This window comes from Protomyctophum parallelum, assembly GCF_964188405.1.
Source record: "Protomyctophum parallelum genome assembly, chromosome: 6".
Taxonomy (NCBI): domain Eukaryota; kingdom Metazoa; phylum Chordata; class Actinopteri; order Myctophiformes; family Myctophidae; genus Protomyctophum; species Protomyctophum parallelum.
The window spans coordinates 39,788,329-39,804,682 of record NC_139701.1 but is presented as its reverse complement, the minus strand read 5'-3'; the positions used below and the strand labels follow the sequence as shown (position 1 = coordinate 39,804,682).

Below are 16,354 nucleotides of genomic sequence, written 5' to 3'. Positions count from 1 at the left end.
ATTGTCATGTAAGAATGTCACGAACCCATAGACCATAGTCCAATCGGGGCTCTGAAGGCACATGGAATGCAGAGACATGCTTAAAAAGCCTAACCATGTGATTATTAAGTCTCTTGGACATGAGGCATTCGGCTACTGTGAATCTGACCACAGCAGAACGGCAAGTGCATTTTGTAGCATTACAGGCGGTCAGGAGAATCAGCCGTGGCTCTTTGATTGTTTATTTTGTACACAAAATGCAATGTAACGCCATCGTAAGAATTCATCCATGAGTTACAGAGCAGAAGTCGGACTAGGATTTGCCATTATCTCTCCCCCATTTCCCCATTTAATAAAGGCAGCGGGGAAAAAAAAGATATATATTTATATATATATATATATCTTTGAAAATCAAATGACTCTTCGTTTTAGTGAACTTAAGATATGCATGACTCGGGACAATCTCCACACTGCTGGCACATTTGACACAGGAATGAAACACCTTCGTATCATTGGGATAAATTCTCAAAATAAAAGCTAAACAGGCTGTTTGAAATCTTAATCTTCCATAGCCCCGGAGAGCTGTCATTGGAATATATTATTGAATCCTGAATCAATGACGTTTTCCGTCTTTTGTCAGAAATAAAGGGGACAATTGCTGGCCTAGTGTGACTCGTTACAGAGCAGCATGCTTACATGTTAAATGACAAGCATGAACACGTTGAGACCCACAGTGCAGCTGTGTGGTCATTCAGCATTATGGCAGTGTTTTGGCATGGTATGGTATAGGTTTGACCTCCTATAGTAGTTTCCTAAAAGTAATATTTGTTACAGGTTTCAAAAGCAGGATGGTAAAAGCAGAGACACCCACAAAAATATGCATGTTGCAAAATAAAAACAGTACTTTTGATTGCTTGTTGCAAATAAATCTAGGTCTCTCAAGTTTTGACATTTTCATTTATTAGCAGCTTAGTTTTATTAGTCATGACAGCTTCCAGCATAATGTAACGTTACGTATGATTATTACGAACACCAACAATATGCTTTGCGTTAATAGACACCAGCCTATTTTGGGATTGGGAGGGGTGTCCGGGTAGAGACTTGGGGTTCAATTCCTCCACGGTGCCTCCGGCTTGGCCGGGCGTTCCAACGAACACAATTGGCCGTGTTTGCGGGTGGGATGCCGGGGTGGGGCGGACACATACAGGCGCCTGCTCAGCGGGGAGTGGAACTGGGAAGAATAGCGTGTTCCTCGGCACGTCCTCCCGGTGAAACTCCCCACTAGCGGCAGAAAAGTGACTGCCGTCGACGTCATGTGGGAGGAGACAGGTGTCTCCCCCCCCAGGGGGTGTAGACAACCAAGGGACTACACAGGGGAATTGGGAATTCGCATAATGACTGGATTGGGAGAAAAATGGAAAAAGTATAATGAACAAAAGAACTACCAAAACCACATTATAACATGGGTACATGAAGGCCTATATTCAAATAAAAATGCTAATAATAATAAAGATTGAGAGAACAATCTGCAGCACTTTGATTGTTTATTTTGCTGCTGTTGACAGCGATGAGGTATTATGGTGTTCACTAGACCACAGTGGACAGTCAGACACTGGAGCTAATTTCCCTGAAGATTGCCTTAAATTCCACACAATATTACATTCGCAGGACATGAGTAATCATTTAAGTTGTTAAATCTGTGTGCTCTTTTAGGCTCAATAATACATTTAGAACAGACTACCGAGGTAAAGGCACATTTTGGACAACGTGTTCTCTCACTGTGTATACATAGACTACAGCTTGGCAACCTGCCTTCGATTTGCACTCACTGAGGCCATCTTTATTATAGCATCGTACATGATCATTTGGATCACTTTCAGAGCCATTTTATGGACAATAGTGACATTGACAGGTAAAAAAAAACCTGTCAGAAGGACATCTGGAGATATACGAGACGTTTATGAATGGCTAACGTTAGCTGCAGGCTCTTAAGTGGTTTATAATCAGTCAGATTATCCATAAACCTTTTGCATGTGTCAAGATTCAGCACAAGCACAGGCTGGAAGGCTCCATCCGCACCTGCACCGTCCCTCTGGGATGCCTCGATGGGTCTATTATTGGTCACTTACGAGCGACTGTCATACAGGCTGCTTAATAGGACGGACGACTAGGACTTAAAATGGGTCTTTTACCATATGCACATATCAGGACTCTGATTATTTTCTGGCTCCGAGTGACCTCTGAACGCCAACGGGCTGCAACTTTGGAAAAATACACTGAAGGAATATGTCTGGAATTGGGGCTGGGGTGGACTGCGGGATATTTCTGTGCAACTCTTTCTTTTTAACAAGACATTTGGCCAGTTGGACTGTTGGATGCCCGGTGTGCTTTAAAACCTTTTAGAAGTATACCACAAAATGCTTGAATTGTCCACCACTGAGATCTGTTTTCCTCTCTCCATCTCCTGCTCTGTCTCCCTCATGTTACAAAACCAAACATCTTTACATATGCCCAGTGTTTGATCGCCTGGTAGAGATATTTAATCTCCTGGTATTACAAGATATGATCAATTTAACTTAACTATTTACTTTACAATTTAGCAGACGCTGTTACTCCAGAGCGACTTGTAAGCGAGAACAACTGGTTTATATAGAACAAGTAGTGAATTCCAAGTACAGTTTTGAGACCGGCAGGTATCGACGCCATTATCATTTGGCTTTGTGCACTATTTAATATCATGCAGGATTTACACACTGCTTTAGCTCTGTATTCATTGCCACGTTTAGGATATAGGCTTTGTCTTGTGTTGTGTGTAAATCCCTGCATGATAATAGCACACTTCCAAACTGTAATGACGTTGATAAACTCATGTATGCTGCATTTGGAATTAACTAAAACGTGTTCTATAAAAATCATTGATGAATTAATGGATTTAGTTTGTTTTATATTATGATAAGTTTAATTGATCATATGTATAGAAAATGTAATAGTGTCTCTTACCAGGCGATTAATGGGGTCTAGGGGGTTCCAGGTGGTCCCAAGCTAAAAGTAGTTAATATTAGCATCACAATCATTTTAACTATCCAGTCGTCACCTTCCCAAAAGAATGGCCTACGTCATTTTGTGAGGAAAATTATATTTTTACTTAAATCAGCTGTTCATGACACTGAACACCTCTGGTAAAATCGCATATATATCCTTGTTGAAAAGGATCATGCATGAGAAAGACACATCTGCGCAGTGTGTGCTCAGTTAAGAGTCCACATTTTGGAAGGGTTCCCTAGTTGAAACACACTGCAGAGGTGCACAAAATGGCGATAAGGAGCCGAGAAGCACAGAGCTGTAATAGCAGGGTGTGGAACCATAATCACAGAGTTAAGAGGGTTGTGAGGTCTCACCAGCAGCAGGCTGTGGTCTCGCAGCTCAGCCATGTCTCTCTCCAGTTGTTTGGTCTGCTCTTTGAGCTGACGGTTGTGGGCAGAGATCTCCGTCTGAGCCTGTAGCAGGTCCTCCATGGTCAGGGCCTTCACTCCCAGCTGACCGCCACACGGAAAACAAACACAAAACACTTGATTTAGGTTTTTTCTTTGAGTTTTGTCAGGGCTACTTTGGTTCAAATGAAATGCATGTTAATACCATACATTTTATTTCAATAATCAAGTATTTATTATGTTTGGTGGGAAGACAGGAAGAGCAGCAAAGAAAATCAACCCTCCCAGGAATCAGCTGCTCATAGGTAAGCTTGACTATGGTATCCTGACAGAACTAACACTATGCTCCATGATTGTGACTGGTGATAGGTAGGTACATCTTTACAGTTGTGATATGCAGGGGACAGTAAAAGTCATGGTGCTCACCTCGTCCAGTTTGGTCTGGAAGAGACCTTTGATCTTGTCCTTGTGATTCTGACACACAGAGTGGAGCTGCTCGGCCTGCCCCGATAACTCCCTGTGTTTCAGCTGGAGAGGTCCAGGGAAACAGGAACAGAGGAAACGGGAAGGAGAGTGAAGTTGGGGTGGGATGAACAATTTGAGAACCATGAGAATACACTTGAGCCAAAGCTGTCAAATAATGTTGTGCCTGCACCTTTATGATTGTATGTCAACTTCAACTATGTGGAAACGTGTGGGTGTGGATTCCCCTAGTGTGGACGATGACACACCCACACTTTGCACACAAGGACTGTGTGGCCAGACATAGCCCCAGCACCTCCATCACGTTGACCAATGACACAGTGGTGGTTGGCAGTGGAAAGAAGGTAGCATGCAAAGTAGCATCCCAACTGTGGAAGTTTGACTGCGCTGCCCAACAGTCACCATAGAAGCTTTCTGAGCTCTGACCTAACCATCAGGTCAAGTGTCTGTAAGCTGTAAATACCCGCTCACCAACACAGCACAAAGGTATTTTTGGATTAGCTGCCTAGCTCAGGATCATTCTAGTTCACCCCATACAAATGATGGCTATTTGCACTGTAGAGTGCAAATACTGTATATACTTTGGTTGCTACCCTATTCAGCTTGACAACACAGCTACATATGCTGTTGTGTTATGTTTGTGATGTTTAGCCTCCATTGTGACCAATTCATTCTCAATGGTGCACACTGTGCAACAGACCAAGCAGCGAAATATCAATGATGCCTTGTGGTGAGAATGCGCTGAACATGGGAGTGATCTCTTCCAGGATGACAATGCCCCATGTACAGGTCAGTGGCTCCCCTGTATGCATTCAACAGCACAGCTGCGCCGTGTGCCATGCTACGCATCCACCAATGCATTCTTACTCCCAAAAAGTCTGCTTTCAGTTCAGAGACATGAAGTTACACAACCTCATTGAAATCCTATTTCATTGTCAATGAAAGGTTCAATTCGGGGCACCCGCTGGCCTAGTGGTCCAGGCGCATGCCACATATAGGCTCTGGCCTTAGAGGGCCTTAGCGGGCCATCCAGCGCGTGGAAGGAATAGGCACTGTGGGTTGACTCCTGGCCGGGCACCTCCTGCTCTCACCAGGTGCGTCCAGGACCTGTGCGTTGCACCAGACACTTCATTCGGGAGTGGTGGATTCCGCAGGCTCCACCGGCAAGGTAACGGTGATGCCGCAGGCTCCATTTGCGGCTTGAATGGCCCTCCTAAAAGGCCTCATGTGGGTTTTTTGGGTGTCCTCCTCACGGCGAACACAGGTTGGGGCGCCAACCCAAAGTGCTTACCCGGGTGCCGTCTACATTCTGGCTGCCAACCATCTCTCGGGTGGTCACCAGACTATTCCCGGTTTACTTGATACATAGTCACACATTCATTGTGCTTGCATCACTGATGCTTTTTTATCGGTCAGGGCCTTTATTTTGAGGGCATAATGTTTTGCACATGGGTTTAAATATTTACAGCTGCAGCTACAACTTCATAAAATCTAGGGGAGACACATGATGTACTGAATACTTAGATGAGTATGAAAATGATTAAATCATATGCTATTCCAATTTCCAATACGGCTACTCTACCTCCTCCTGAGCCACTGCCACCACACTGCAGGGAAGGTGCAACTCTAAATTCAACATGCTAGTCTATGATTATCTACATCAGTCTGTATGTTTTTCCACACTTATTTAGGTTTACCAACACTTAATTATGTAATATTACTACTTCCTTATATTATACCTTATATTAGCTGCCCATTACATGTTAGCACAGTCCAACCGAGTCTACAACATCATCTCACTGCACATACATGTAAAAGCATGTGACAAATAACTTTGAATCTTGAATATAATACATCTGATTTACCTTCTCCTGCTCAAGGAGCTGTTGGAGGCCGGAGCGGTACTGAGGAGTCTTCATGTAGGTCATGAATTGGAGGTACTGAACCTTGATGTTATCTGTGGCCAGAAAACACAAGGACAGAGATGGGAAACACACAGAGGGAAGAGAGTCAGGAGAGAATAGATTTTTTATTTTATTTCTACCACAGCAGTTCTTCCACTTCATGACAGCTCATCCAGATAGAATGACTGAAGTAAGACTCTAGACAGACAGACACACTGGCATACTTGCTGATATGACACACTGGCACAAAAGTATGGTCCAACTTACCCAGCAGTTGTTGCAGGCCAGGGGGTGTAGGGCTCAGCAGTATCTGACCAGAAGAATAGTGCGGGACCTTGGGAGGCACTTGGTAGAAGGGACTCTGAGGTGAACGGTATGCATCTATTTTAAGAAACAAACATATTCCTATTTGGGTCAAATACACAAACCGCTGAATGAAAACGACAACAAATAAGCAACATGGCTGTTTCTGTAGCCTGAGAAAGAACAGCTTTGTGTATGCGTGTATATTTTAGTTTGCCTCTGACCCTGAGGGGGCGCTGCAGATAGTGTCTTTGCATGCAGCAGCTCCAAAGCGCTCTGGTTCTTCTTGTTCTTTCTCTCGGTGGCGGCCACGACAGCCTTCTTCGGCCGACCACGCTTCTTGTTGTTAAGCTTGCGGCCCTTGGACAGGAGCCTGGCCCTCCGAGGTTTAGGAGAGGCCTTCACCGCGGTCAACAAGCTCGGACGCTCCTCCTCAACACAGGACTCCTGCTGCTAAGACATTCACACACGCACACAGAAACCAAGAGTCAATTGGACAAAATTACATTTTAAATTAATACAATGTAATTTTGTCCAATCTGTATGGTAGAGTATGTTACAATAGGGCTGGTTGTATTTTGTGTCCCTGCTCTGCAAAGGTCACGTCTCACCTAGACACAGGATCGGACACAAATCTTTACCCGATGGTCAAATTGGTCATGATTCAATTTATCCCCCAAGCAATCAGGTAGGCTCCATTAGTTCAATGGTAAAAATGTCAGCACTCGCACAGTAACCAGGTTCATATCCGGGGTAGCCTCGATAACCAGGCTTTCATTTCGTCTGCGCGAAAGATGAAAGCCTGGAAAAAGCTGTGGGCTGAACCAGTCTAAAAGTGGGAGTCAACCCTTCCGCGTAGGCGTCGCTCTGCCTCTAAATGATGTGACGTAGCGCTGCACTAGGGGGGAGAGGAGGGGCCGGGGGTGACGGACAGATCGATGAGATCCAATCAGGGTACGCGCTTTTCTGAGACGCGACCCTCCCATCTAGGCCAGAAATGTCTCTGCTTAGGTCAGGCTATATCCGGGGTAGAAGATGAGAGTTCAACTTTAACAGCAAGTAGTGTATAGTAAAAACAAGTACCAGGAACACTATGTCCAATCCCGGTTCCATCGTTTCATTATCTGCATTATTAGTAGTAATAGCATAACCGAAATAACAGATAAAATAGCTGTAAAAATGCATGCTGAGAAGCAGCAGATCTTGATGAACCTCCCACTGTCATGGTAAAGGGTATGGGTGTGTGGTTTTTATTGGTTGGTTAAATAACAAGTGACACTGATAAGTGGTGCTCCTCTCCTTAATGTTGAACGATGTCCTACTTACTATTTCAGATAGTAAGTAGCATAGGAAAATCCAATCAGTGCTCATCCCTTCAATCGGTTATATGTGATACTGTACGATCAAATATGGGCACAAGCGTAATGCAGCGCACCTTGGTTTGCTCCTTCGGCTTGGTGGGGGTGGTGCTGTTGCTTTTATTGTCCTTCCGTCTAGCTGCCTCCTGCTCCTCCTGAAACACCATACATATATGGATCAAAGTCATGTCATAACAGAATAAGGACAGCAGTTAATTACATTTTATTCGTTTATTTTTCAGTGAAAAAAACATGGCTTACCCTGAGTTTAGGATTTCTGAGAGTAGAAAAATAGTTTTCAAGCTGAAAAAGGACAGAACAATGTTACAACATTTTGCTTATTAGACGCTGTCACGCTCTGATAGCAAGAGCAATATGTGCAAGTGTGATAACAGAGCAATACCGAGCCTCCTTTTATATTTTCAATGTTTAGTGAGTCATTATTACAGAGTGGTAGTTAGTTACTAACACAGAATAAGGAATAATTTGATGATTATAATGGCTATTTTTTCCCCCTCGAATATGAGTGAGGAGCTACTTGAAGTAACAGTAATATTGGTTTTTTGCTCTGTGCATTTTGGATTCATTGAATATTTATGGATTTAGGCCGATTTGATATAAATATCAAACAAATACAACACATTATGGTTATACTGGTGTTTTTACATGAAGGCCTATCGGCAGCAATATTGTCATATTGCAGTGTCAAGATTATTTACTGTAACATCACTACGCTTATATTTACTATTTCACTTATACTAATGGTTGGGTAGGGCTATTCAGTAGCCGCACTTATATGGAATAGCTTTTGTTCATCCTCGACTTGCCTTCTCTCATGCATTTAATAACATAACTGCAGGAGTATTATATTCTGATAAACCTTTTGCATCAGTGCATGTCAGAAACTGTCCTAGATCTGTGCCTGGTGGAATCCAGAGCTAAGCCATCTTGTTACATAAGTAGTTACAGACAGCTGCCTGGTCTTTCCATTTCCAAATCTACACTGTAAAATACAGCTGTTTTGTAAGGCTGTCCCTGAACCTTTGAACAATCGCTCATCATGGTTGGCACTCAAATCTTAATTAATGGGCTTGAATCATTTTTTTACGCGAAAATATATCTAGGCGAGAATGCGATATGCATAATAAGAGTACCATGTTCATGTTGCATTTACAATCATTTGAAAGTCCTGCATGACATGACAGCAGGAGATCGAAAAAAATTACATTTACCCAAACAGTTGCTGAGATTGAGCAGGCGGGCACGAGAGAGGGGTAGTTTATTTGTGTGTGGAGTTGCTCACAGTCACAGATAGATGGGAAGCGACGGGACATTATAGGCAGGCCTATTATGCTATATATATTATATTATAAATATTGTGTCACGGAGGCAGCACAGCGCACATGAAGGGTGGGTAGAGAGAGAGAGAGAGAGAGAGAGAGAGAGAGAGAGAGAGAGAGAGCGAGAGAGAGCGAGAGAGCGAGAGCGAGAGCGAGCGAGAGAGCGAGCGAGCGAGCGAGAGAGAGAGAGAGAGAGAGAGAGAGAGAGAGAGAGAGAGAGAGAGAGAGAGAGACTCCAGCGCAGTAGGGAACGTTCTCTTCAGACATTCATATCTTCCTAAAGTGTATATAAGCTCTGTATCTATTTAATTGCGGGAGGATGTAGGATTCGTGGGGCCCGCTGATTTTATCTTGACCGCCCGTACCCGCCTGACCGCCCATTGCAGCCCTCTATCGGCGGTTCGGAGCTCGTAGGTTATTTTTTAATTGAATTAGAAACGAATGGTTTGGACGTCCGCTCGAAAGTCCCTGCTGAGGTTCGAATCCTAAAAACAGTTCTAGGGTACAGCCTTACTGCTTTGTAGAACATTCTCTTTGATTTCACATTTGTCTGACACCAACAAAATAATAATGCAAAAGAAACACCACTTCGAGTGGAGCATCAAAGTCTTCAACGGAAGTCAAGAGAACTAAGAACAGACAGTTGAAAACAATGGAGGAGGGAGGAGGGGCGGAGCCAGCAATGGAGTAAGACGCGTGTTGAAGAGCTCCTGCCAGACCCCTTTTAAAAGTATTATTTTACGGTATATTATTTTCACTGCCGGTGTTGAAACAGTTTTAACTAGTTTTAAAACTACTCGAGAGCAAGTTTGAGTGCTTCCAGTGCCTACTACAACTCAGGGGGCATGGTCCGACGGAATCTCCGCAAATATCGATACACAGGCCCCGAGCCAGAGGACTCCTCGGAGCAGAGTGCTACTGAGACCGGAGAACACCCACCCAGCCCGGGGGAGGAGCCGAAGATGGACTCCGCTATGTTGAAAGCCGACATTCTTGCTGAGCTGAGAGCGGACATTTCCTCTATACTTAAATCTGAGCTAAAGAGTGTGTTTTCTGAAGAATTCAAGTCGCTAAGGGATGAGTTACAACGCGAGCTACAGGAGCTTAAAAACAACACGGCATTCATCCGCTCTGACGTGGACTCTATGAAGACTGCTGTTAAAGATGTGGAGGACGGCCTGTCAACATGGACGGATATTGTAGTTCCGATGGAAGCTACGGTGGCTAAACTCGCAGCGGAGCTGGAAGAATTAAAAGAGAAATGCAATGACACTGAATCGAGGATGCGTAGGTCAAATATTCGTGTTTTGGGGCTGGGTGAGAGACCTGGCTCGTGTAGCCCTACTGCCATTTCCAAACTCCTGAAAGATCTCATAAACGACCAAAAAGAGTTCCTGGTAGACCGCTCACACAGAGGCCTAGCTCCAATGAGAGACGGGAAGCCGCGGGTCATTGTCGCAAAGCTCCACTACGACCAGGACTGTGTTGAGATCCTACGCAAGGCGCGACAACATGGGCCGTATGACTATAAAGGGCAAAAAATCAGCATCTTCCCGGACCGAACAGCGAGGGACGCCAAGACCTTCGCCTCCTACAAAGATGTCCGACTTCGTCTTCAGAACCAAGACAATGTACGATACGGGTTCGTTCATCCGAGCCGTTTCCTCATCACACTCAACGGAACCGCCACCAGGGAATTCAAAGACCCAGTGAAGGCAATGGAATATATCAATGACAACATCCCCACAACAACAGAGCCTGCTGCTGCTGGTTCTCATGACTCGACTTGATGTGGCTCACTCCATTCTTTTTGCCCTCATAACATATGCGGTAGGCCTACTGACTAGCTATATTTTCTATTTCAGGTAAAGGACACTTTAATGACACTTTATGCATATTTTATTTTTTAAACTCTTAGATTTTTTATAACAGATTAGATTGTATTGACCTCTTATTGTTTTTTTTTATTTTTTTTTCTTTACTGATGAGAAGGTCTAGAGTCTCTAGACGTGCCTATAGCCCTATAATATTTTCACTCTAGGAAAGGACAGCATTGACTGACAGTTTTCTATTTAATTCTTTATCTTTATTTTTGTATATATATATTTTTTTTTTCTTGATCATTCAACCTCCTGCCACCATTCTATTTTGCACTATTTCTATACAAGATACACAATATTATTTTGTTTTATTATTTTATTTATTTAATGAATGTGTATGTATGTACAAGTGTATGTGTGTACTATGTATGCTATTTTTTGGGATGGGAGGTTAGTTAGTATATTTAATGCAGTAGGCTATGTGACTGGGCTACTAATATTTGTAGAGGGCAGAGGAGTGGTGCTGTGCTGATGTTCATGTTGAATGTATACATTCTTAGGAATGGTTCTTTGGATAGACATCACTGTTTTAGTGATAATTTTGTTTTGTTTCATTTCATTTTTTTATCTAGTGGTATAGGGCTCATTTGAACCTAGCATTTTTTGTTCTGTCAATGAGTCTATTTATATTGGCCCTCCAATACTTTTAGTTCAGATAGAGACCCCAAGAGGGCAGCATTTGCCAAGCTTGTTATGTTTGAAGCATTTTTTTTTTTGAAGCATCTACAGGTTGGGTTTGAAGCACAGACAAGAGTAGCATTGATTTACCTCTTTGTGTGTGTGTGTGTGTGTGTGTGTGTGTGTGTGTGTGTGTGTGTGTGTGTGTGTGTGTGTGTGTGTGTGTGTGTGTGTGTGTGTGTGTTGACCTGACTGAAATATAATACTGTGATACAAGTATGCCTTATTGATATCACTGATTGTAACGAGACCTTGATGTGCCTGTCTGACATTATTATTTCATTTGTTATTTGTAATATTAATACTTTTGTTTATTTACAAATCAAAGACATTTCATGCTAGGATTCATATACCAGCCTTCTGGTTCAGTTTGGTTGGGTTTTGGTTGCACTTGGACAGCTCTAATCTGCTGCACCGGCAGCATTGATCGTTAACAAGGATCAAATCACCTATTCTAATTCATTATTTTTATACAAGCCGTTTTTATTTTTGTTCTTTCAATTGAAGGGGGGTCGGGTCGGGTTCGCTGGACACTTCATCGATCCCCGTTACCAACGCACCACCATAGGTTGGCTTTTGTAAGGGTTATAGCAGTCATTTTGCGCGTGTCTCTTTAATGGGGATGCTTCAGCGTGGGGAGGGAGGGGGGTGGGGGGTAGGGAGGGTTATTTGTTTTGTTGTTTGTTTGTCCTCTTGGCTTGGTCGCCCTGTCTTGTTATGTTGTATTTTATGTGCTTTGCATCCAGCATGTGTTCTCAGGCATTTTTCATCCCTATGTTTGCTGTATGACCCAACCTAGTGCTGTGCCGCAGTCGGGAGGTATGCTCAAGTTCTGTAGCTGGAACTGCAGAGGTCTAAATCAACCACTGAAATGCTCCAAGGTGATTCATCACCTTCAACATCTGAATGTAGGTATTGCTTTCTTGCAGGAGACCCATTTGAAAGGTACCAGTCATGTGAAATTACGGCGGCGATGGGTTGGCCAGGTTTATCATTCATCATTCCAATCAAAATCTAGAGGGGTGGCCATTTTGATTCATAAATCTATTGGTTTCATTTCTTCCGATGTTGTTTCAGATCCGGGTGGACGATTTGTGTTTGTTACAGGAACATTATACAACACCCCAGTCATCCTGGCTAACGTATATGGTCCAAATTGGGATAATGAGAACTTTTTTCAAACATTGTTTGCTAAATTACCCGATATGTCGACACACTACCTCCTATTGGGGGGGGATTTTAACTCCTGGATTAACCCAGAGTTGGATAGATCATCTTCCAGAACTAGTGTGCCCTCGAGGTCTGCCAAAGTCATTCAGGCTTTTATGAATGAGTTCAATGTCTTAGATCCCTGGCGCTTTTTGAACCCACTTGGTAAACGTTACAGCTTCTTTTCCCCTGTTCATCAATCGTACTCCCGTATTGATTATTTTCTGATGGATAACCGATTGGCTCCAATGTTACACTCTTGCAACTATGAAGCAATAGTACTATCGGACCACGCTCCAGTGGTTCTTGAACTGCATTTTCGAGAATATGATAATACACCTCCCCCCTGGCGCCTAAATAGTCGTTTATTGTCCAGTGAAACTTTTGTAAATTTTGTTAATAGCCAAATTGATTTATTTATTTCGATCAATCAGACGCCTGGGATTTCAGCATCCCTACTGTGGGAGACTTTAAAGGCATATTTAAGAGGTGAAATAATTTCGTATAGCGCATTTGAGAGTAAATTTAGGAAGCAGCAAATGTGTAGTTTGGCTAAACAAATAAGTCAATTGGATAGTATACATTCCACTCAACCCTCACCTGATCTTTATAAAGAACGTATTTCTCTCCAAGCTAAATTTGACATACTCTCCTCTGCTCACGTAGAGGACTTACTACTTAAATCTAGATCTAATTATTATGAACATGGGGATAAGGCTAGCAAGCTACTGGCTCATCAGTTACGACAGGCCTCTGCCTCCCATCAGATCCCACAAGTTCGAACTCCTGCTGGTGTAACAACAGATCCTAAGCAGATCAACGAACAATTTAAACAATTTTATACTTCCCTGTATACATCTGAGCAAACCACTGATCCCTCTGCTTATGATAATTTTTTCAATTTATTGGACATACCCAAATTGAGTCCAGAGGTAGCTCGGAAGCTGGATGGGCCGGTCAGTATTGATGAGCTTAGAAGGGCTGCTAGTGGTATGCAAACAGGAAAATGCCCAGGTTTAGATGGTTATCCAGTTGAATTTTATAAGAAGTTTTTTGAGAAATTAGCACCTATTCTAATTGATATGTATACGGAATCATTTAATTCACATAGTTTACCACCATCCCTCACCCAGGCTTCAATTTCATTATTATTGAAGAAAGACAAGGACCCCTTATCTTGTTCTAGCTATCGTCCTATTAGCTTGCTATCTGTGGATCTAAAGCTTTTGTCCAAGCTCTTAGCTATGCGCCTTGAATCTGTCCTTCCAACCATAATTTCGCCGGATCAGACAGGATTTGTTCAGAATCGATATTCATTTTTTAATATCAGGCGTCTCTTTAATGTTCTATATAGCCCCGCCCCCTCAGCTAGCCCGGAGGTTGTTATCTCGCTCGACGCAGCCAAAGCGTTTGACCGTGTGGAATGGGGGTACCTCTTTAGTACATTGGAGAAGTTTGGATTTGGGGTCAACTTTGTGTCTTGGGTGAAACTGCTTTATACATCTCCTACTGCATCAGTAAGGACCAATAATACCCGTTCAGCACAATTCCCCCTATATCGCTCGACCAGGCAGGGCTGTAATTTGAGTCCGCTTCTGTTCGATATCGCCATCGAACCGTTGGCTATTGCACTTCGATCAAGCCCTCGCATAACGGGTATAGTTAGAAATGGCACTGAGCAGCGGACATCCCTTTATGCAGATGATTTACTTTTGTATATTTCTGACATATCTACGTCCATTCCGGCGATACTTGATATTTTCTCCTCATTTGGCCTCATCTCTGGTTATAAGCTGAATCTCGATAAAAGTGAGTTACTCCCATTAAACGCAGCCGCACGTAATTACCCGCTGAGCAATTTTCCATTTAAAATAGCTCTGAAAGGTTTTAAATACCTTGGTATTCAGATTAGAGACAAGTTTGAAGATTTATTCAAATATAATTTTGGTACTTTACTGACTCGTTTCCAGGAAGATTTTGAACGGTGGTCTCTATTGCCTTTATCTCTTGCTGCACGGGTTAATTGTGTCAAGATGAATTCTCTCCCAAAGTTCTCTTATCTTGTCCAGTGCCTGCCCATTTTTCTCCCCCTCTCTTTTTTTGATAAAATTGATCGCATGATCTCAGAATTTATTTGGAATAAAAAAGTTCCCAGGATCAGTAAAACATTATTACAAAGACCCAAACCTCAGGGTGGGTTAGCCCTACCTAACTTTAGGTTTTATTACTGGGCAGCCAATCTTAGAATTTTGCAACATTGGCTGATGTTGGAGAAATCACCTTTACGTCCAACATGGATTGAGATGGAATCTTCCTCAGTAAGGCCTGCCTCGTTGGCTGCTCTTATTCATACCCCTATTCGTTTTTCTCTTACCCCTTATTCTAAGAATATTATTGTCAAATCCACACTTAAAATTTGGAATCAATTCAGGCGCCACTTTGGTCTACAGGCCCAGTCCTTCCTTGCCCCAATAACAGCAAACCCTTTATTCCATCCATCTTTGAGTGATAATGCCTTCTCTTTATGGTCATCACTTGGTATTACAAAGCTCAGTGATCTGTATATTGACAAGGTATTTGCCTCCTTTCAACAGCTGTCTGGGAAATATTCCCTTTCAAATCAACACTTCTTTCGATATCTTCAGATTCGCAGTTTTGTGCGTAGCCTTAACCCTGTATTTCCAAACCTTCCAGAGGCCACTGTGGTTGATTCCTTCTTAACCCCATTGTCGAGCACGAAGGGCCTAATATCGGTTATGTACAATTGTATTTTCTCTTTGCGGCCTACTTCAATAGAAAATATTAAGAACAGATGGGAAGAGGATTTAGGAGAAGAAATCTCAGATGGTGATTGGGAAGATATTTTACGTCTTGTCCACTCTTCTTCCATTTGTGCGAGGCATGGGCTAATCCAATGCAAAATCATCCATCGTGTGCATTTCACTAAAGTCAGGTTATCCAAAATATATGGTGATATTGATCCCCTGTGTGATAGGTGTCGTTCGGCCCCTGCCACGTATATACATATGTTTTGGTCATGCCCTTCTTTACGTAGGTATTGGACTAAGATCTTTGACACTATGTCGAGTAGTGTTAGGGTACCATTTGAACCAAATGTAATGACAGCTATTTTCGGAATCTCTTCCCCTGATCTGTTCCTGTCAAAATACGAAGCTCACTTGGTGGCCTTTACCACTCTCTTAGCTAGGCGTCTAATTTTGATGAAATGGAAGTCCTCTGCTCCCCCAACCCATCTCCACTGGATTAGAGACGTACTCCACTTTATTAAATTAGAAAAGATTAGATGTACCCTGAGAGGCTCGGTATCCAAATTTGAGGACACATGGGGCCCTTTCCTCGCACTAGTAAATAACTTGCAGTTTCAAGATATTCCAGATTGAATGAGTTTAATCCTGGATTTGAGCATGCTAGATTCCCGACGTAGCTGGGTTGTTCAGTATATTTATTATTAGGAGCCATGTGTGGATGCACTGCCACGTCCATTGTGTTTTGAAAGGGTGACCAATGACCATGCCGTGTTGTCTTGTCTTGTCTTGTCTTGTGTTTGTCTTGTTTTTGTTTTAAAACTTGGTTCAGGTTATGTGGTTATCAATATCGCTTCCATGTTAGCATAGGACTATGCAACTTTTTATTTTATTTGATGCTGCCACAATATTTTGTGTATGGTGTTCACAACATTTATATATGTACATGTTATTTCTTTGATATGTTCTGTATGGGTGTGTCACATATACTGTCATTTTGTTTGATTTACTGTATACCCTGAGT

The 16,354-nt window shown here is 42.7% G+C and overlaps 1 protein-coding gene across 3 annotated transcripts in view; it reads right to left on the bottom strand.

Annotated features, from left to right (window-relative positions):
* The window catches only part of dot1l (DOT1-like histone H3K79 methyltransferase), a 44,527-nt gene that overhangs the window by 9,491 nt on the left and 18,682 nt on the right, over window positions 1-16,354 (bottom strand). For 2 of the 3 annotated variants that reach the window (XM_083766493.1, XM_083766495.1), the window contains exons 12-18: window positions 7,720-7,761; window positions 7,536-7,613; window positions 6,325-6,553; window positions 6,065-6,178; window positions 5,759-5,850; window positions 3,837-3,938; window positions 3,378-3,515 (exon numbers count right to left, since the gene is read on the bottom strand). In XM_083766493.1, the coding sequence (XP_083622619.1) occupies window positions 3,378-3,515; window positions 3,837-3,938; window positions 5,759-5,850; window positions 6,065-6,178; window positions 6,325-6,553; window positions 7,536-7,613; window positions 7,720-7,761 (795 nt within the window). The remainder of the gene's footprint in view (window positions 1-3,377; window positions 3,516-3,836; window positions 3,939-5,758; window positions 5,851-6,064; window positions 6,179-6,324; window positions 6,554-7,535; window positions 7,614-7,719; window positions 7,762-16,354) is intronic. The other variant, XM_083766494.1, reaches the window with a different exon arrangement.